Raw genomic sequence first — 20,088 nt, forward strand, 5'->3', positions numbered from 1 at the left:
TGAAACACAAAATTAGTTTTATTTTTCACAGTGGAAGAGTTCCCCCTATTGGCACAAATGTAGGTTCTGTTTCCTTGTTTATTTAAACTATATTAAAGATAGACAAAGCTGTAAGCTCTAAAAGTTTTCTAGGGAAGAAGATATGTAAGACTCAGGCAAATTCCACTACATGCAACCACGGATTTGAGAACACTGAGGGTAGGATGAGTTGTTGACAAATACACATTTCTCAAATCTTTATCCTTCCTCCCTTCCTATACCTACTCTGCATCTCCCAAAGAAGGCCAGTCATATACCAAAAAGTGTCACACACACACACACACACCTTGCACTTTCCATTCCTAGTTCTGATCACCTGCCTCCCTTTCCCTACATCTCAGATCACTCAACCCTATAAAGCAAATCATCTGTCCACTACTGTCAGTATGCTAAAGTGGGGCTTCCCTGGTGGTCCAGCAGTAAAGACTTCACCTTTCAGTGCAGGCAGTGTGTAGGTTCAATCCCTGCTCGGGAGCAAACATCCCACATGCCTGTTGGCCAAAAAACCAAAACATGGAACAGAAGCGATACTGCAACATATTCAGTAAAAGATTTAAGAAAAATGGTCCACCTAGAAAAAATATTCTTAAAAAATACACTAAACCATAAAATCATCTGTACTTTTGTAAGGGAGGTTAGCCAGGGCCAGTAAGTAACAAAGGTTGATGAAGCCACAGGAAAAACCAAGGGTACTTCTCTAGCTCAGTGCTTTAAAGTTACTATAAATTCACCTAAATGAAACCACTAAAATTGGCTCTTTGCATCAACTTTTCCACTAATTTTTGCCTCCCACAGAGTATACATACCACTTAAGATTCAAGGCTCTTAAAGTCAAGATACATTTGCCGTGCATTCCACCTGCAAAATGGAAATGATTGGTATTTACACTTCACTAGGGGCTTCGCAAGTGATGCTAGTGATAAAGAACCTGTCTACCACTGCTGGAGACTTAAGACTCGGGTTTGAGCCCTGGGTTGGGAAAATCCCCTGGAGGAGGGTTGGCAGCACACTCCAGTATTCTTGCCTGGAGAATCCCATGGATAGAGTAGCCTGGTAAGTTACAGTTCATAGGGTCGCAAAGAGTTGGACACGACTGAAGCAACTTAACTTGCATGCACTAGGGTATTAGGAAGATTACGTATTAGACAGTTCATTGTTAAACCTATTTTCAAGACTTACATACTTGATAGTTTTCCATTCATTGAATTTACATTGAGTCTGAGATTTTATTTTGTAGGTAGCAAAAGGATTTCCTAAAAATCAGCTCTTCCAGGACAGGCCTTGTGTGTTACCTTTATTCCAAATTTTAAATGTAGGAGAGGCAAAAAAGAAGAATGTAAAAATTCTGGACTTAGATTACCTGGATTTAAATGGGACTCACCACTTTCTAGCTTTTTAATCTAGGACCACTCAAACTTCTTACACCTCAAAATTTTCTGTGAAACATGGGATTAAAATAATAGGTACCTCTTATGGTGGTTGTGATGAAATGATATAAATAAGGTTCTAACTGGCACAACTGTTACTTTGTAGCAGGTGTTAAATGTTCACAAAAATTACTTGGTTAATTTAAAAACCAACAGGGGCTTCATGGTAGAGTCCACCTGCAGTGCAGGAGACCTGGATTCAACCCCTGGGTTGGGAAGGTGCCCTGGAGAAGGGAATGGCTACTCCAGTAGAATTCCTGGAGAATTCCATGGACAGAGGAGCCTGGTCCATGGGGTCGCAAAGTCGGACATGACTGAGCAACTAACACATGCTTTTAAAAGCCTAGGCTGTGATACCAGTTGATTTAAACACAGTACTAGTAAGGCTAGTGTTTTAGTTTCATTAACCAAAAACTGCTCCATGGCCAATGTCAAAAAACCCCTGGAACTGACTGCAGGAAGGCCTGAATAATCATGGATGACTCACACCAAATCAAGCTACTAAAAACCTCCGTCACCTGATACAGCCATATTACTCGCAAATGGGAGTTCATATTTTTTTCTTAGATTAGCAATAGAAATATCAATAAGCTCTCTTAATTCTCTGGCAATCGTGTATTTATCAGTACCCCCAAATTCAACAATCATCTCAGTAAGCTTATAAGTAAAACACTGAAATCTGAAGGATGGAGGAAGGCAGACTCCCACTTCATGGAGGAAGCTCTTTTTGAATGCCAATCCCATGTGCCAATCTGAGCATAAGAACACAATTTACTCTTAACAGTAAATTCACTGAAAAAGGAACAACTCGTTTTTAAATCATTTTACTGTTTATACCGTAGTCACATTTGAATTGGCAGAACTGTTCCCATGACAGACCAGAGACCTGTTATTCAAGGAAAAATAAGTGAAGGTTTCCCTAAAGCTTAAGGAGAGATGTCCCATAGTAACTAACACAAGAATGGCTGTGGCAATCTCAGACAATGATGCCAAGGTGTGTGAGCAGGTAGGAACAAAGGGTGCTCCAGAGTAGCTGGCCTATGAATGTGTGTTGGCCTGAGAGCACTGCTGCTTCCTAAAGGGATTTTCTTATGTTTGGTAAGCAGATGAATTGTAACAGATGTATCATTAAAGCAGGGTGACACTTCTGCAGCATAAATTCTACAGGTTTCGGGACAGGTTCTACAAATTTCCCTGGTGATTAATTGTTGCTTAATTATGATTCTGCAAAGGTAGATCCCATGAACAGACATCCAGGGAAATTTTACAACGGTGAAATTCTTAAGCCAAAAAATAAATAGCCACACATAACAAACCTACACACCATGAATTAAAATGGTGACATGTTTGGCCTTCTGAAAGAACCAGAGCAGGAAAGCTTATTCAAACAGAAGATCTTCATCCTTCTCTTCAGCCAGGAGATTAGCAGGCTCCATCACCTCTCCGGCTGCCCTCCGTTGCTCCAAGTCCTGTTCAGACTTTTCCTTGAGAACCTTTTTCTTCTCCTGTATTTTCTTTAACCTGTAAGATAAAGGAGGGAATTTTCTGAACAATGTTTTGGTACTAAGTGGAACTGATTTCTTCTAGTTTTGTAACAAGGATAATAAACACCTCTACAAAGTCAAACAAAATTCTGCCTTTATTAATTTCAATTTCAGTAATATATTTATGACCACCCCCTTTTTTTAAAAGACTTGATGTTGAACACACTCGTGGCTCAGCTGGTTAAGAATCTGCCTGCAGTGCAGTTGGCCTGGGTTCAATTCCTGGGTCAAGAAGCCTGGTGGGCTAGAGTCCATGGGGTCACAAGGAGTTGGATATGATTGAGCAACTAACACTTTAACACACATTTTAAGCTAATAACTGATTGCAAAAGCTCCTATCTCAGGGTGAATAAACTTTGATATTCATGTGATGATACTGAGTATTCAGACATTAAAATTCTGGATCATTCAATTTGGATTACCACAACTCTGTACATGAACTGAAGAACTAGATTTTGATAATGATTATAAATCATAATCAAATGCTACTCAAGGTCCAAGACAGTCATAGCTTGCCTTCACTTATCTCGCACTTCTCTGAACCTGGCACAAGGACCCCAGCATACCACCTATGTGGTATGTATTGTTCCATAAATCAAGGTAAACTGGAAGTGGTCAAATAGATAGCAAGAGAATCAGTAAACTAAAATGGACCAGGATGGGCAAATTTAATTCAGATGACCATTGTATCTACTATTGTGGGCAAGAATCCCTTAGAAGAAATGGGGTAGCCCTCACAGTCAACAAAAAAGTCCGAAATGCAGTACTTGGGTGCAATCTCAAAAATGACAGAATGATCTCTGTTCGTTTCCAAGGAAAACCATTCAGTATCACAGTAATCCAAGTCTATGCCCCAACCACTAATGATGAAGAAGCTGAAGATGACCAGGTCTATGAAGACCTACAAGACCTTCTAGAACACCAAAAAAGATGTCCTCTTCATCATAGGGGACTAGAATGCAAAAGCAGGAAGTCAAAAGATACCTGGAGAAACAGGCAAGTTTGGTCTTGGAGTACAAGAAGCAAGGCAAAGGCTAATAAAATTTTGCCAAGAGAACACACTGGTCATAGCAAACACCCTCTTCCAAAAACATGAGAAGACTCTATACATGGACATCACCAGACGGTCAATACCAAAGTCAGACTGATTATATTCTTTGCAGCTGAAGATGGAGAAGCTCTATACAGTCAGCAAAAATAAGACCGGAAGCCAACTGTGACTCAGATCATGAACTCCTTCCTTATTGCAAAATTCAGACTTAAATTGAACAAACTAGGGAAAACCACTAGGCCATTCAGGTTTGACCTAAATCAAATCCCTTATGATTATAGTGGAAGTAACAGATTCAAGGGATTAGATCTGATAGAGTGCCTGAAGAACTATGGACAGAGGTTCGTGACACTGTACAGGAGGCAGTGACCAAAACCATCTGCAGAAAAAGAAATGCAAAAAGGCAGAATGGTTGTCTGAAAAGGCCTTATGAGTAGCTGAGAAAAGAAGAGAAGTGAAGGTAAGGAGAAAAGGAAAGATATACCCAGCTGAATGCAGAGTTCCAAAGAATAGCAAGGAGCAACAAGAAAGCCTTCCTAAGTGATCAATGCAAAAAAATAGAGGAAACCAATAGAATGGGAAAGACTAGAGATCTCTTCGAGAAAATCAGTGATGCCAAAGGAACATGTCATGCAAAGATGGGCACAATAAAGGACAGAAACCGTACGGACCTAACAGAAGCAGAAGATACTAAGAACAGGTGGCAAGAATACAGAGAAGAACTATACAAAAAAGATTTTAATGGCCCAGATAACCATAATAGTGTGATCACTCACCTAGAGCCAGACATCCTGGAATGTGAAGTCAAGTGGGCCTTAGGAAGCATCACTACAAACAATGCTAGTGGAGGTGATGGAGCTCCCGCTGACCTATTTCAAACCCTAAAAGATGATGTTGTTAAAGTGCTGCACTCAATATACCAGGAAATCTGGAAACCTCAGCAGTGGCTACAGGACTGGAAAAGGTCAGTTTTCATCCCAATCCCAAAGAAAGGCAATGCCAAAGAATGTTCAAAATTCCGCACAATTTCACTCATATCACACGCTAGCAAAGTAATGCTCAAAATTCTCCAAGCTAGGCTTCAAAAGTACATGAACCAAGAACTTCCAGATGTTCAATCTGGATTTAGAAAAGGCAGAAGAATCAGAGATCAAATTTTGAATTCATCTCTTGCTTGAGACGTCTACTTCTGCTTCATTGACTACAGTAAAGCCTTTGACTGTGCGAATCACAACAAACTGTGGAAAATTCTTAAAGAAATGGGAATACCAGATCACCTGACCTGCCTCCTGAGAAATCTGTATGCAGGTCAAGAAGCAACAATTAGAACAGGACATGGAACAGACTGGTTCCAAATTGGGAAAGGAGTATGTCAAGGCTATATATTGTCACCCTGCTTATTTAACTCATATGCAGAGTACATCATGCAAAATGCTGGGCTGGATGAAGCACAAGCTGGAATCAAGATTGCCAGGAGAAACATCAATAACCTCAGATATGCAGATGAAACCAGCCTTATGGCAGAAAGCGAAGAAGAACTAAAGAGCCTCTTGATGAAAGTGAAAGAAGAGATTTAAGAAGCTGGCTTAAAAAAAAAAAATCAACATTCAAAAAACAAAAATCATGGCACCCCCTGATCCCATCACTTCATGGCAAATAGATGGGGAAACAATGGAAACAGTGGGAGACTTTATTTTCCTGGGTTCCAAAATCACTGCAGATGGTGACTGCAGCCATGAAATTAAAAGACACTTGCTCCTTGGAAGAAAAGCTGTGACAAACCTAGACAACAGTATTAAAAATTGACATTACTTTGCCAACAAAGATCCATCTAGTCAAAGCTATGGTTTTTCCTACAGTCATGTACAGATATGAGAGCTGGGCTACAAAGAAGGCCGAGTGCCGAAGAACTGACGCTTTTGAACTGTGGTGTTGGAAAAGACTCTTCTTGACAGTCCCTTGGACTAGAAACCAGTCAATCCTAAAGGAAATCAGTCCTGAATATTCACTGGAAGGACTGATACTGAAGCTGAAACTCCAATACTTTGGCCACCTGATGTGAAGAGCTGACTCATTTGAAAAGACCCTGATGCTTGGAAATATTGAAGGTAGGAGGAGAGGGGGACAACTGAGGATGAGACGGTTGGACAGCATCAGTGACTCAATGGACATGTATTTTGGTGAAGGACAGAGAAGCCTGGCGTGCTGCAGTCCACAGGGTTGCACAGAGTTGGACACGACTGAGCGACTGAACAGCAACAGTTTTAAATGTTAGCCTGCAGCCCGCCAGGCTCCTTGTCTATGGGATTTTCCCAGCAATAGAGTGGGTTGCCACACCCTCCTCGAGGGGATCTTTCCAACTCAGGGATCGAACCCGAGTCTCCTGCATTGCAGGCAGATTCTTTACCACTGAGCCACCAGGGAAGCATCCCCTTATGAGACACCCACATAATCACTTTCATTTGAAGGAATTATCAACACTATTGCTAGTTTCTCTGAAGGACCTATGTTTTCAGAGACACATTTTAGTTATGTGCAAAACTTGGCACAGATTTGTCTCCACAGCCTTTGGCAATATTATCTCTTGCCTCTTATCAGAATAAAACACAAGTTTTGCTAATTCTAAAGAACATAAGCCAACAAGTCTCTCAGCAAATCAAGTCTTTGGAATATGGAAAAACAGAAAATGACCAATAACTGCCACGTCCAACAAACCTGTAGAACTCCTCTCGCTCTCTCTCATCCAGCTCTGTGATGATATAAGCAAGGGTACGTTCAATCCGGGGAATGATGACTAGGGTTTAAAAATATATATGTAGTCAGAACTTCAAACCTCCTTTTTTTAAATTGCCAGTGCTCATTTGTACAACAGTTACTTAACCATAAATGTACATTTAATGCAAAAAACAAAAACAGAAAAGTAAAATGAATTATAATCCCACCACCCTGGGTTAACTATTATAAATATTTTGGTATATGTCCCTGTACTGTCTTTTCTATGCACAGGTAACACTGGACCATGATATATACCACACTGAATATACTGAATTTATAGGATTTTTTAACACTGAACCACATGTTATTTTAAATATAACAGCAATCTACTGTTAAATGCTGGAACACTGAACAGAGGGAGTACAGTAAGTTGAATTTTTTGTCAGTCATAGGTTCAACTTTACACAGAATTTGCTTATTCTGCTTCTAGAATGTGAGATCCTTGCGAATTGGAACTTACCCATTTTGTTTTGTTTGCAATTCCAGACATGAGGCTGGCACAAGCAAGCAGTCAGGAAATGTGTTTTGAGTTTTTAAAAAATGAGATAACTTCCTCTTTATTTTTATTTTTTGATAACTTCTTCTTTAACACTAACAGATCCCAAGCAAAATAATTTCCCTGCTGCTGCAAGTTTGCTACTTTCTTACCTTAAATCAATGTTTCTTTAATGAAAACTGAGTCTTTTAAGGAAAAAGTACTTTGGCAACATTAAGGAGTCATAGTTTTAAAATAATGAAATAAGAGAGATGGAGGATAAAGGCATACAATGGGAAAACTTATTTTGAGAAATCAAGAATAGGAGATAAGGCCTAAGAAAGATTTAAAGTTAAATACAGTAAGTCCTCTACATAAGAACCTTCACATTGTGAGCTTTCAAAGATGCAAACGTGCGGTCACATGTCCAATCACATAAGTCAGTTCACATGTCTGATGTGCGTTGTCACATGCATGCATGTATGCTTTACTGTACAGTACTGTAGAGACAGCAGCACAGTATATGTCAAGTCCAGGATTTCTGGAAGCCAGTGTAAAAGCAGTGATTGCCGTAGCTGGCACAGTACTCCCTAAACATCACTGGATTGTTTTTTCAGGAGTAGACAGAATTCAGTCCAGCAAGGAACCCGTGCCATCAACATCAGGCCTGAGTGAAACTGCAGCTTGCCCTCCACCTGCTACTGCTGACGATCCACCTCCCACCTACCTCCCTCCTCCAGCTAATAACTCTTCCTGCCTGTTCACTCGATGCCAGCTGTTGCCCTATACTATTGTATTTTTCAAGGTACTGTACTGTAAGATTAAAAATGTCTTATTTTTCTGTTTTTCATGTAGTATTTGTGTGAAAAGCATTACAAAGCTATTACAGTATAGTACGATATAGCTGACTGTGTTAATTTGGTGACCCAGGGTAACTCTGTTGGACTTAGAACAAACTGGACTTCAGAATGTGCTCTTGGAACGGAATTCATTCGTATGGAGGGGACATACTGTACTTCATGTGTTCAAAAAGATTTATCACTCAATCACTGGAAAGAACTTACAAAAACATTAGGGCTCTTGAGAAATAGTTTCACCTTTTATTCATGAATAACCAGAAACAAATAGAACATTCCAAAGCTTTTAAGTTCAACACTCTCCTCTAACTCCCCCACAAGTCATATACATACTTCTATCAAATGATTTATGAACATTTGTACTTATCTGTACTACTGACTCTCTGCCCTTCTCACTGTGGACAGGGGCAACATCTTAATCAGCAGGCAGGCAGTGCCTGAGTCCTAGCAGGTCTGAGACAAGGATGGAGGTGGGCACGAAAGGATAAACAACGAGCTTCAGAGTGGCTTAAACTCACCATGTTCAATAGCATTTACACGCCTGTTGGTTATCTTAATAGCTTCATCCAAAGTAACAAAGGAAGTCTAAAATAAGAGGATAAATTAATAATGCAGGCTCAAAATTTTCTTCCTAATCATACCCTGGCCACCTGCCTTCACTCAGCGCTTGTAGAAAACATTTGGAAACCAAGACTACTACTTCTCAATGTACTTAGAAAACAGAAAAGTCTTATGAGATTTCCACAGAGGTAACATGACTTCCATTCTATTAGAATTCATTCACTTCAGACTCACCTGAAGTTATAAAAATGGCAAGAGGAAGAGAATCATACACTAATGACCTAGACACACATTAACTGGCCACAAATGGGAAATAAAGGCTTTCATACGTAAATCATATAAACATATGCATTTAAATCTAGTATTGACTGTTGCTGTTCTCACCTAGTCAAGAGTGAAGCTATACCACTGCACAAACATTGTATTAGTGATGAAAAGTAGGGACAATGGTGCAGAAGCCCCCCATTTCAGAAATCAAAGCATCTCTGGCTTGTTTCACACAGGCATGCAACAGTTTCAAGTACTAAGTGCAATATGCTCCGGTTCAGGATCTGAATCTCCCTGACGTGACTGTTAGATATCAAACTGCAGGACTTACCTGCAGTGAAGCCAGTTCCACCAGTAGTTCTACTGCTTTGGCATAATTCCTCTTCAGTTTAGCCAACTGTTCCCCACCTCTGGCTAAACCAGTCAGTTCATAACCTAAAAGAACCAGTCAGACAACATTTGCATTTAGAGTGTAATCTTCCCCATAGACTTCCCAAAAGATGGTAAGTCAGAATTAATACCAAAGACACAAAAACAAATTTAGCAACCCTATTCAATGCACACACCAAGTACCCACTTCACTCCCCCAAACCATCATGCATGCTGCTATTTGCACATGGGCATTATACTAGCTATAGGGGAAGCTTCTGACCAACCTTCACGTGCCCAGCTTGTAGACTTGTAGACTGTACTGCCTGATGCCCAGTACAGTGACATTCTATTACCAGGTGATACTCTAGAATGCTGCTTCATTCAAGCTGTTACTAAATGTTCTATGTGAACCAATTAAATAGGAGGACTAAAAAAAGAATATTTTTATTTCTATGAGAAAGAGTCAACTACTTTGGAAAGGCTCAACAAAGATGTATTACCATCTAAAACATGCTGTCAAAGTAGGAAAAGTGGAAACAGTTATCAAAGAAAGGTCAAGGCCTTTTATTTCTAAAATTTGAAATGACTAAGTTTCTAGGTGGAAATAAAGTATTTTAAGCAATGTGCAATGTTCTGTGACTCCACACAATAACACTTTTTTGATTAACTGATCAACTATTGTCCCAACTGTATCTAATAAGGCTTACCAACACTGGAACTACTGAACTCTAATAAGGTCTATCTATCATCATTGTTAGGAATAAGGTTCATTTAAAGAGAAACTAGAAGAACCGGGAGACACACTTAAGAAGTTTCACACTTACTGTCAGTTCCTTCATGATAATGTTCAAATACTGGCAATGTAACACCTGTTAAACAGAAACATATATGGATTCACAAAAACATGTCCTTGAAGTATGGCTTCTTAACCATGGTTTCCTGTTTCTTTTTCAGCAAATATTCAAAAGTCAAGAGATTGCCTGGAATCATAACTTGTTTCAAGGAATGAATTTAGGAACCTGCCTTCTTAAGTGTTCATTCCTATTCCAAAGTCAAGTTGTCCTTAGTAAGGGATCTGGTTGTTACAAAGTTTGTTTTTTTTTCTTTCAGCTTTGAAGTATACTTAATATGTAAAAAGCTGCACATATTTAATGTGTACATTCTGATGAGTACAACATATGCATACACCCATGAATACCATCATCACAATCAAGGTGATAAACATATCCATCACTTCCAAAAGATGTGTCCCTTTTCCTAAGTGTGTGTTAAGAATACTCAATATGAAATCTACTTTAAGTTTCTACTTTAAATTTCTAAGTGTAGAACACCAAATTATTAACTATAACTACAGACTGTACAGATCTCTAGAGTATATTTATGTTTAATAACTGTTACTTTATATCCACTGAATGACCAGCTCCTCATTTCCCCCATCCCTATCCCCAGGCAACCACCAGTTAACAACAGTTTCAGCATGTAAAGCCAATCAACTTTGTCTAAGAAGAAAAGATTAACTGGGCCATTAAGATCATGCTGTATAAATGGGTTGATTTTAAAATGTTATCTTTTCTCTGCCAAAGATTTAAAGGGTTGAAAAGTTACCTGCTACATTATCTTTCTTTGCTCTAATCTTCACTTGGGCCTTATTTACATTTTGGATAACTGTGGTGCTGCAGGAAAAGAAAAGGCCTTGATTTAGTTTCGTCTTTAGAGTGAGAAGTAAACCAGCAGGGACCCATCAGGTATTTCAACATAAGCAAGATTTCACAATTACATTTTGAAGATTGTCTTTTTTCAGAAAAGGAAACAATCACTGCTATCAAAGGAGGGCCTCAGAGAGCAAAGTATGAACGATATTCAAACATTAACCATAAGAATACAAAGAATGGTTTTAATGTATATGGACTGCTTATGTTTTCAATCAGATATGTGGTGCGTGGATGTGACTTTAGGGATTTTCATTCCACTGATGTAATTAGGAGAAGACCTTCCTTCCTTTTGGGTTTGCCATCAAACCTCCCAGGTTTGGCTGAGCAGCAGTTGAGTTCCTTTGCCGTGGAACTTCCATCTGGCTGCACCTGACTCCCCATTTGTTACTATCACAAAATAAAGTGCTTCCCCATAACCACCCTGAAACATTTTCATATACCACTTACACACTATTTATTCCCTCTCTCCCATGAAAAAGTCAATGCAAATCGTTATCCTGCTAATACTGGTGAAAAGTAAAGTCTACTACTTCAAAAGGACTCACGCCCCTCAAGCTGTAAGACTGTCCATAGGTAATGTTCCTCGAAGACACAAACTAAGAATGGAGGCACTGTGTTACTGGTAAAGACGACTAAAATCAAAAACCCTGAAAACAACTTCCACTTCTGCCCCTGAAGAGTAATTTAACTTCAGGAAAGGACTGAACTTAAACTAAGAATTACAATGCTCACCTGGTCTATCTCACAGGCTTATGGGGAAAATCAAATGACGTTATCTAAATATATGTAAAGCAGTAACTAAGCCATTTTGTACACTTTGTAAGGCATATATTGACAAATGCCATAAAGTCCATGCTCTTTAAACAACCAATTCCATTCTTAAAAATTTTCCTAAGGAAATGATTCAATAGAAATAAGTATATAAAGATGTTCATGGCACCTTTTCTAATATTCTGAAAATCACCCCAAAGGCCCATCATTATAGGAAAACATTAACAAATTATCATACACCTAGAGAAAGATTATGCAGCTGTATGAAAATGGGGAAATGTTTTTACGACACAATACTGTGTGTGTGCGCACACAGGCGCTTAGCTGCTCTGTCATGTCTGACTCTTCAAGACCCTGTGGACTGTGGCCCTCCATGCTCCTCTGTCCATGGGAATTTTTTAGGCAAGAACACTGGAATGGGTTGCCACTTCCTCCTCCCAAGGGATCTTCTTGACCGACAGATCGAACCCATGTCTCCTGTGTCTCCTGCCTTGCAGGCGGATATTTTACCTGCTGAGCCTTATTTAGTTAAAAAAAAAAAAAAAACTATAGAAATAGACGAGAAGGGGGTGACAGAGGATGAGATGGATGGCATCACTGACTCAATGGACATGAATTTGAGAAAACTCAGGGAGACTGATTGACAGAGAGGCTTGGTGTGCTGCAGTTCATAGGGTCACAGAGTCAGACATGACTTAAGAGACTGAATAACAACAACAACAATAAAATATTAAGTATCCTGCACCTGAAGAATTATGTAACAGATAATGTGCATTAAGGTGATGGAAGTATTCTATCATGTGTCTTTAATGCTTTTATGTATATATTAATTAAAAGTGGCTTTAAATGAAATTTTGAACATGAAGGCACTTTGTTTTTCAAAATATCCCACTTTACCTGAAGTCCCCGGCTGTGAACTTGGCCTCAGCAAGAGAAAAGGCAGCTTCTCTCATCACTTCACCCATCAACATTTTAGTCTGGAAAAGCATAAACCAGCAGTTGATTCAAGCCAAGTTTTTATACAGGGAAAGGTGGTATCATAATCATGTCCCTTTAACAACCATCAGTGTTTCACACTAGGTGTGCATGTAAATACTTATCTGGTAACAATGACATAAATACATCTAATTTTGCTTGAAAGGTTTGATTATGGATACTAACAAGATGGCAAAATCATAAGTTTTATAATTAAAATATTACAGTAAAGACACTAAAATATTGAAAACTAAATCTTTACTGAAAGGCCTACCTTATTCCTGAATGGGTCCATGGCAATTTGTTCAAATTACTCTTTTAGATTCACTATACTGCTGTCAAAATCCTAATGGCACAGTGATTCTAAAATAAATCTGGAAGATGTAATGTTTGAGAATACCCAATAATTTTTTTGAAAGAGAAGACAAACTGGGGCAGAGGGTTAGAAAGTTACCAGACAGGCCAGAGGAGCAATTATAAGAACACAAGGGAAAGAGCACTTCAGGCAGAAGAAAGAGCTAATGCAAAGGTCCCAGCGGAGGATGTTAGAAGAAAGCTCCAAATGAGACCAAAGGGGCAGGCAAGGGCCAGAAAAGATCAAGAGGGACTTGGGCGCAAGAGTAAAGAGTCTGAATTTGATTTCATGACCTTTCTGAAACTTGTTACATTTATAATGGCATTTTTACTTTTGAAAGAAAAATATTAACAGCCATGCTGGATTTTCCATAGATACTTCTAAAACACAGTTCGAAGCAAACTTCATTCTACCTCTATTATCTTCTTAAGGATCTGTCGAAATCGAAGAGTTAAGGCATCAGATTTTTTCTTCAGGAGGTTTCGACCTGTCTGTGCTCCTTTTAACCGAGCCTTCATGATGGTCTGTGCCCTATGTAAACAAAGTTAAAGAAATTTAAGATAAAAATGCTTCCGTAATATGGTGTTAAAACCCTGCTTTATCTGTTGATGTCACGGGAGCAAGAATATACAGCATTTGTGGCCAACAGGCTTAACTGGTTTCTCAATATTGTAGATCTCCACCCTCAGTGTTCCAAAAGTGAGAAGTCTTTTTTATATAAAACAGTAACAATCCTCTAATAAGTATTTGATAAATTAATATTTATTAAATCAGAATAAACATATAAAGAGCCCTATTTTATGATGTCAGCACTGTTTACTTACTTGATTTGTGAGTTATAACAATGTATGTGTTTCCATTAAGGACTTAAAAATTCTGTCCATTAACAGCAAAATTTGAAATGCACTTATCTTCAGGACCAACAATTGCACTTTAAGGGACTTATGCCACTGACTGACTCCCACATGTACACAAAAGCATGTACAATGTTAAGGATGAGTACTCCAGCCTTATTTGTAGTAGGAAAAGGATGGAAACAAATGTCCCACAACTCATGGTTCATCATGCAACAGAATGATATGCAGCCAGTTAAAAAAAAGAAACAAAAAAAAAAAACCACAGTAAGGCAGATCCGCATGTATTCCCGATATTACACTATCTTAGTTACACAAATAAGGGATACATGGGCTTATATAGATACAGAAAACAGTTCTAGAAAGTTCACAGAAACTGGTAACAGTTTCCTTTGAAAAATAAAGCATTTACTTTTTAAATGGAAAAAATGGATTTACTCTTTACTACTACACTGTTTTATCTTCTCCATTTTATAGCATAATCATTTCTCATTTTTTCCATTAAAAGTGTGGCACTGAAGTGTTTTGATATCACCAATGAAGACTCTACTACCACTTTATTAAATTGTAAATGACTCTAGGTAACAAAAGACACAAATGACACTCCTGAGAAGTGACAAGTCACTGAAGTCTCCCTACCTCATTCCAATCTTTTCCTATCGGAAACCCCCAAATCGAAGGCAAGAAAGCAATAGCAAAAACCAACATTTCTGTTCTTGCTACCATATGCCAGATAAAATATAATAATGAGGAAGAAAAAGTGGGTAGTCAGATTCAATAATAGATTGCATGACATACTTAGAATAATTTAAGGGAATATAGTTTCATATGACTGGTGTTATAATCAACTGCAAAATAGTTTTTACTAAACTTTTGGGTACATTTTTAGATTATGAATCTTCTACCACAGGCCAAAGGTTACTAAGACTATTCTGCAGCTGCAAAGGGCTTTAGACATTATCTTGCAGGACAGGAAAATGAAGCTCAGAAAAGTAAAACAACTTTCCCACAGTCACTCAGTGAAGAAAAGGCAGAGCAGGAACTTGATCCAGATTTCTGAGTCCAGTGATTTAACCAAGGCTCAAACCTAAGTCCTCTCTACCCTAACCTGTGCTACACTGCTTCACCTACAGATTATAAACCACCTCAGGCGAACAGTTCTGTCTTTGAAAAACTAGCTATTAGTGGCTGAAATTGCACTGACAAGCCTCACTGGAGGCCTACCCAAGTGAAGCTGGTTCAGTTTCCAACCTGAGTAGGAGTTATGCACCCCACTGTGTACATTTAACATACCATGCTGTTAACACTAACCACCAAAGCTTGGGTTCAAAGCGTTGAACCAAATTTAAGTCAAATCCTAGTATTGCAGATTGCAGCAAGTATACAGTAAAAAGGTGAACTGTTTGTGAATTCATCTTAATTTTAATCTCCAATATTTAATTTTTTTTCTGGTTAAATAGACAAATTTTAATTCTTGAAAACCAAAGAGTGACTTGCCCGAGGGCCTACAGTTAGTATGTAGTAGAACCTCGATGTGACTGATTTCTGCAGACTCCGAATCCTTCATGTCTCTTTTGCTTCCACTCTAAACTTGTTTTTGCTCTCTGGTGCCTAAGTAGGTGACAGCGCCATCTTACAGTATATACAGTAAGGTGAAAGTGTCTGAAACAAATCACTAGTGTATTTTCTAGCCGAGCTCTTAAAAAACTTCTTTTATAAGTTACAAAGCTGCTCGGCCCTATAAAAAATGCTTGACCTTCAGCTAGGACGATGACTTTGCTTCCAGTTGAATCAAAGACATCTGACTACACATGACAAAGTACCTGCTGATAGCCCTTGGGGAAAATATTTAGAGAAGCAGTTACTTCCTGCACCTGATTTTCCTCTTAATCAGCAAGCTGAACATTCTCAAACAGCAAATTTTTACCTCCCCAAACCTATCATTCATGTCTAAGCCCAAATAAGTGTATTCTCACCTCCTAGCCTTAAAGTAAAAACATCAACAACAAAATGTTAACATTCTGACTACTACCAAAGATAAATGCAGCCAGACATTAATTAAAGCGGTGAAAAGAGACATTATTCAGTAGCTGCTGACAGCAGGGGAAAAGAGCTGAGCTCCTTTCTGATGGTGCACAGGTGATTAGGCATTTTAAAAGGAGTGAGTGGACATGATTTGGAGAAGAGAAAAATTCCAAACGGTTGGACAATGGAAATGCCATCAGGCCAGCTGTGTCTGCTAGCATGCAATTAAGGAAGGGAAGTCAGAGGCACAGCCGAAGGTGTTGCATATTTGGCTAGATGAACTTTCTTAGGTCAGCATTTTACCCGGTGCTGGAGTCATCTTAGGAACACAATCTTAGGCTACTAGAAGCCAAGCTAGAGTCTGGTGGTCTCTCAATGCAGGGGTTTGGATGGAGTCAGAGTCATTAAGTGCTGGGAGTTCTACAGGCCTTCCAACCCCAAGGTATTCCTGATCTTTATCTATTTCAGAAGGCACTGCCTTTCTCCACAACTGACGTGCCTCCCACCTAGGGCAAGCAGCTATTATAAAGTCAACAGATAAGGTAAAAACCAAACAAAAACCCCTTCGTTTCATTAAAAGCTGTAGCCACCCACGAAGAGGCAGAAAGCTAGGCCTGGGGTTTAAATAAACTCTTCTTTTAACCCTCCTCAGATTCTCTGAGAAAAGTCAGGAAGAAGAAAAACACAGCATACCCAAAGAGATAGGGCCAAAATCAAAAGATGTAACTGTCAAAGCCAAAACTGATTTTCTGCTCCCCAGTGAAAAAAGAGTAAAAGAACGAGAGGGCAAATAACAGCAATCTTTATCTTCCACACGTTGTTAGGCACATTTGAGTAAACGTCAAAATTTTCTCCTGCCGAAGAATTTAGACCAACAGAGAAAGGAGACCACAACCGAACAGATTCCACGGGCATGGGTTCATTCAAGCAACATTTTTTGTGGACGATTAAGAATCAAGACATCTCATCCTGGAGAGATTTCCCAGTTCAGTGGTAAATGTACATAAGCTTATATTCACTTTACAATGTGATGGATGATATTAACATAATGAATATTGAATGGTGATGGAACAAAATAAGAGCCTCAGAAATTCAAGGATAGCTTCCCACCGCATGTGACATTTCATGGGATCTTGCCAAGATGAACCTGAGGCCCACGTTAGGGAGATTCAACCCCCCGATTTGGCCTGCTTCACATCGCAGTCAACTTCCCGTCTCAAAGCATTTATCAAACTTCATCACCTGGTATATATCTTCACTGAACTGTGAGCTCTATTCTGGCAGCAGTAGCGACAATTCAGTTTTTTATAAATCCACTGCCCGGATCAATAGGGAATGTGGAATGAATGGCTCGATTAATAACTGAAGTCAGCAGACCTCCACAAAAGTCAGCAGCTCGAGCTGAACTCTGTCCAGTCTGATTCAACTCAGAGCAAAGGGGCTCGTCAGGGAGCCTTGCCCTGGACTCAGGAAGAGACCTGAGAGCTCAGGATCGGCCCAACATACAAGAAGCCCCGCCGCTGGTCCAGGGTAATGAAGGGCCAGCGGCTCTGGCAGGTGTTCCTGAACACCTGCTTGTTCCATTCTTTTACTTACATTCGCGAGGGAAAGATTTCAATTCGGTCTTTGCCCGACATTCTGACGATGCCTCTTCGGCTCGGGTTCCTGGTCGGGCAACCGTGGCTGCAACAACCCAGCCAGAGTCTTTCTCTACGGGAGTCAGGTGGTGTGTCACGTGACCCTCTCCCGTTGCTAAGAGGAAGCCGGGCTATGCAGTCTTCACTTCCGCTTCCTGTCGGTACGGGTGAGGGCGGGGGTATGGGGAGGGAGAGGACAACAAGAAGGCGATGCCCGGATGTTGAGGCGCGCGCACCCCGGAATCGTCCCCCTCATTTCCGATTCGCCTTTTAGCCCCTCCCCTTCCACCTCCCAAGCCGCTGCGGTCGGTTCAGCACGCGCCAAGCGAAAGAACAGGTAAGAGTACACTCCTTCTCTTTCTCCAGTTTTCATCTTTGGTCACAGCGCCACCTCCTGATTGAAGGTTCCAGCGAGGATTTATGCTTTAGGGACAAGGAATCAGTCTTCCCTTTTACCTGCGCCTGGACGGTTACTTAGCGAAAGCTAAAGATAACGAGAAAACGTACTTTTCAGGTCCTCCTAAGGGCCACACTCTTTGTCCTCGGAGGACCTGGACTCTATGGTCAGTGACGAAGAGGGGCCTCTCTCCCGTTGGCGCTTGCGTGCTGTGAGTGGTTCCGCATGCGCGGTGTGGGCAAGCGAAGCGCACGCTGAGGAGAGTCGGCGGCTGCTGAGGGCTGATCGAGTCTGATCTCTCCGACTGAAGAGCGTGGCGTGGGACCCTGGTGTGGGCGTCACACACATACCTCAGGTGACTAGTCTCTCTGATCGGTTTCTCCAGGAATTCACTTTGATTGTGTCTAGGGACGTGGGTGGTTGGTAGAGGGTAGGCCCTGGGGCTAACACCCCCGCCTTTTCCCGTCCCCGCGCGGGAAGTGTCTGGACACGACTGCCGCCACCCGCCGGCTGCGTGTCGGCCTCCCCGTGTAGCAGAGGTGTCATGGTACGGACGGAGGAATCTCGTGAAGGCAAGTGGGCCAAGTGATGGGACGGCCTCGTCAATATGCTGATAGTGGGGGTGTCTTGAGGTGGGGCGGCCTGGGGAGAACGCCGTGACACCCCGCCCCAGGACGCTGAGCACTTTGCCGTCTCTAGGCCTGAGAATTCTATCCTTTTTTCCCCCCTCCTCTTCTTCCGCCCCGGCAAATACTACCTCTCAATGGTGACCAGATAGGACACTTTAAGGAACCTGTGGATTGAGGGACGATTTTGACAAGAGTTGGGTTAAAAAAAAGATCCAAGAATAGTTTGTTAACCTGAGCACTAATATTAAAAACTCGAAGCTCTTGTTACCCTGTCGCTGGAGTTGTGCGTTTCTGTAGAATGAGTCAGTCCTTAGGACAAAAGTAAAAGATATTACTTAAGAGTTTATCATTCTTCGTATCATGTTGCCGTATTTTCAGCACGGTTGAGAACAGACTTCGTAGAATTAAGCGCTGTGGTCTTCCGGTTAAGAAGAACTGAAAAACACAAGATATGGACATTTTAGGTGCTTTTTGTTAACTACCCCAGACTTAGTCTACTTTAATTTTCAGTAAACAAGAAACATTGTTTCTTGGGGGAAAAGTGTAGCAAAGAAGTCTTGGTTTTTCTTCCGATTGAAGTTGTTACTCAAGGGGGAAAAAAAAATCTTGTAACTCCGTGTCTTTCAACAGTTTGGAATTACATAGAGCTTTACTGCCTGTTCTTAGTGCATCGGATGCCAACTGAGAGTTTCTGGTTCTCAAAAGATCTCAAGAAGATGCGCAGTTTTAGAGATTGATGCTTCCTATTTCAACTACAGTGAAATAATTGAAAAGCTTTATTTGTTTAGCATTTCTGTACTAAAGTCGAGCATTCATAGAGCATAACTGGTAAGTGTTAGAGCCGAATTAGGATTACCACAAGAGTTGCCTCTATCACATCATGCTTTGCTTTGGAAGGCAGTGTGGACTTCCTATATCCATGATGACGACTGGAGCACACAGTGATTTAAGAACTCCTGCCTACCATTTGACCAGGCAAAATTACTGATGGTGCAGGGTATTTGAAATTAGCTTGGAGCTCAGTTGTTGTATTTTGAAAGATTCTTTACTGGAGAACACATACTGTATTGTAGTACTCTGACATATTGAGGCTTTGTGAGTTAAACTCTGAATTTAGTGTCATATGACCTGGTTTTAGCTCCTGTTGTACTTAGTAAGCATTTGTCTTTGAGGAAATCATTTAGTACTTTATTTTAATAATAAAAATAATTGTTTAATGAATTAAGTTACAAAATGGAAATGACATTTCCTTTGCCTTTTTATATCTTATATTTGTATAGCACATTACATTTTCCAACTCTTTGCACGTGTATATTATTTGACCTGATGTCCTCCACAAACCTGTGAAGTACATGGCACACGTTA

General features: G+C 40.2%; 3 protein-coding genes across 4 annotated transcripts in view; 2 read left to right on the top strand and 1 right to left on the bottom strand.

Annotated features, from left to right (window-relative positions):
- Positions 1-8,156, top strand: part of PALS1 (protein associated with LIN7 1, MAGUK p55 family member) — an 82,642-nt gene extending 74,486 nt beyond the window's left edge. Inside the window, exon 15 of the mRNA XM_070469528.1 lies at positions 7,929-8,156. Within this exon, the coding sequence (XP_070325629.1) occupies positions 7,929-7,934 (6 nt within the window). The 3' untranslated portion in view covers positions 7,935-8,156. The remainder of the gene's footprint in view (positions 1-7,928) is intronic.
- Positions 1-18,265, bottom strand: ATP6V1D (ATPase H+ transporting V1 subunit D). Its single transcript, XM_020905101.2, has 10 exons — positions 18,205-18,265; positions 17,657-17,852; positions 13,595-13,712; positions 12,749-12,828; positions 10,974-11,041; positions 10,193-10,237; positions 9,328-9,431; positions 8,687-8,753; positions 6,777-6,855; positions 1-2,987 (listed from the first exon to the last, which is right to left on the bottom strand). Exons 2-10 carry the CDS (start codon positions 17,695-17,697, stop codon positions 2,846-2,848), a joined length of 744 nt encoding a protein of 247 aa, XP_020760760.1. The 5' UTR covers positions 17,698-17,852; positions 18,205-18,265; the 3' UTR covers positions 1-2,845.
- EIF2S1 (eukaryotic translation initiation factor 2 subunit alpha) overlaps positions 17,922-20,088 on the top strand; it is a 20,519-nt gene continuing 18,352 nt past the window's right edge. Inside the window, exon 1 of one of the 2 annotated variants that reach the window (XM_070469529.1) lies at positions 17,922-18,034. The gene's annotated coding sequence lies outside the window, so the exon portion shown is untranslated. Of the gene's footprint in view, positions 18,035-18,338; positions 18,450-20,088 lie in introns of those variants that run through there. The other variant, XM_070469530.1, reaches the window with a different exon arrangement.

The sequence above is a fragment of the Odocoileus virginianus genome, chromosome 6 (genome assembly GCF_023699985.2).
Source record: "Odocoileus virginianus isolate 20LAN1187 ecotype Illinois chromosome 6, Ovbor_1.2, whole genome shotgun sequence".
NCBI classification, from domain to species: Eukaryota; Metazoa; Chordata; class Mammalia; order Artiodactyla; family Cervidae; genus Odocoileus; species Odocoileus virginianus.

Excerpts from the sequence above, each read along its gene's own strand:
- ATP6V1D (XM_020905101.2), bottom strand. The coding sequence starts at position 17,697 with ATGTCGGGCAAAGACCGAATTGAAATCTTTCCCTCGCGAAT. Across the intron at positions 13,713-17,656 it reads GAAATCTTTCCCTCGCGAAT|GGCACAGACCATCATGAAGG; the intron begins GTAAGTAAAAGA and ends TTGTTTACATAG. Across the intron at positions 12,829-13,594 it reads TCCTTAAGAAGATAATAGAG|ACTAAAATGTTGATGGGTGA; the intron begins GTAGAATGAAGT and ends ATGCTTTTCCAG.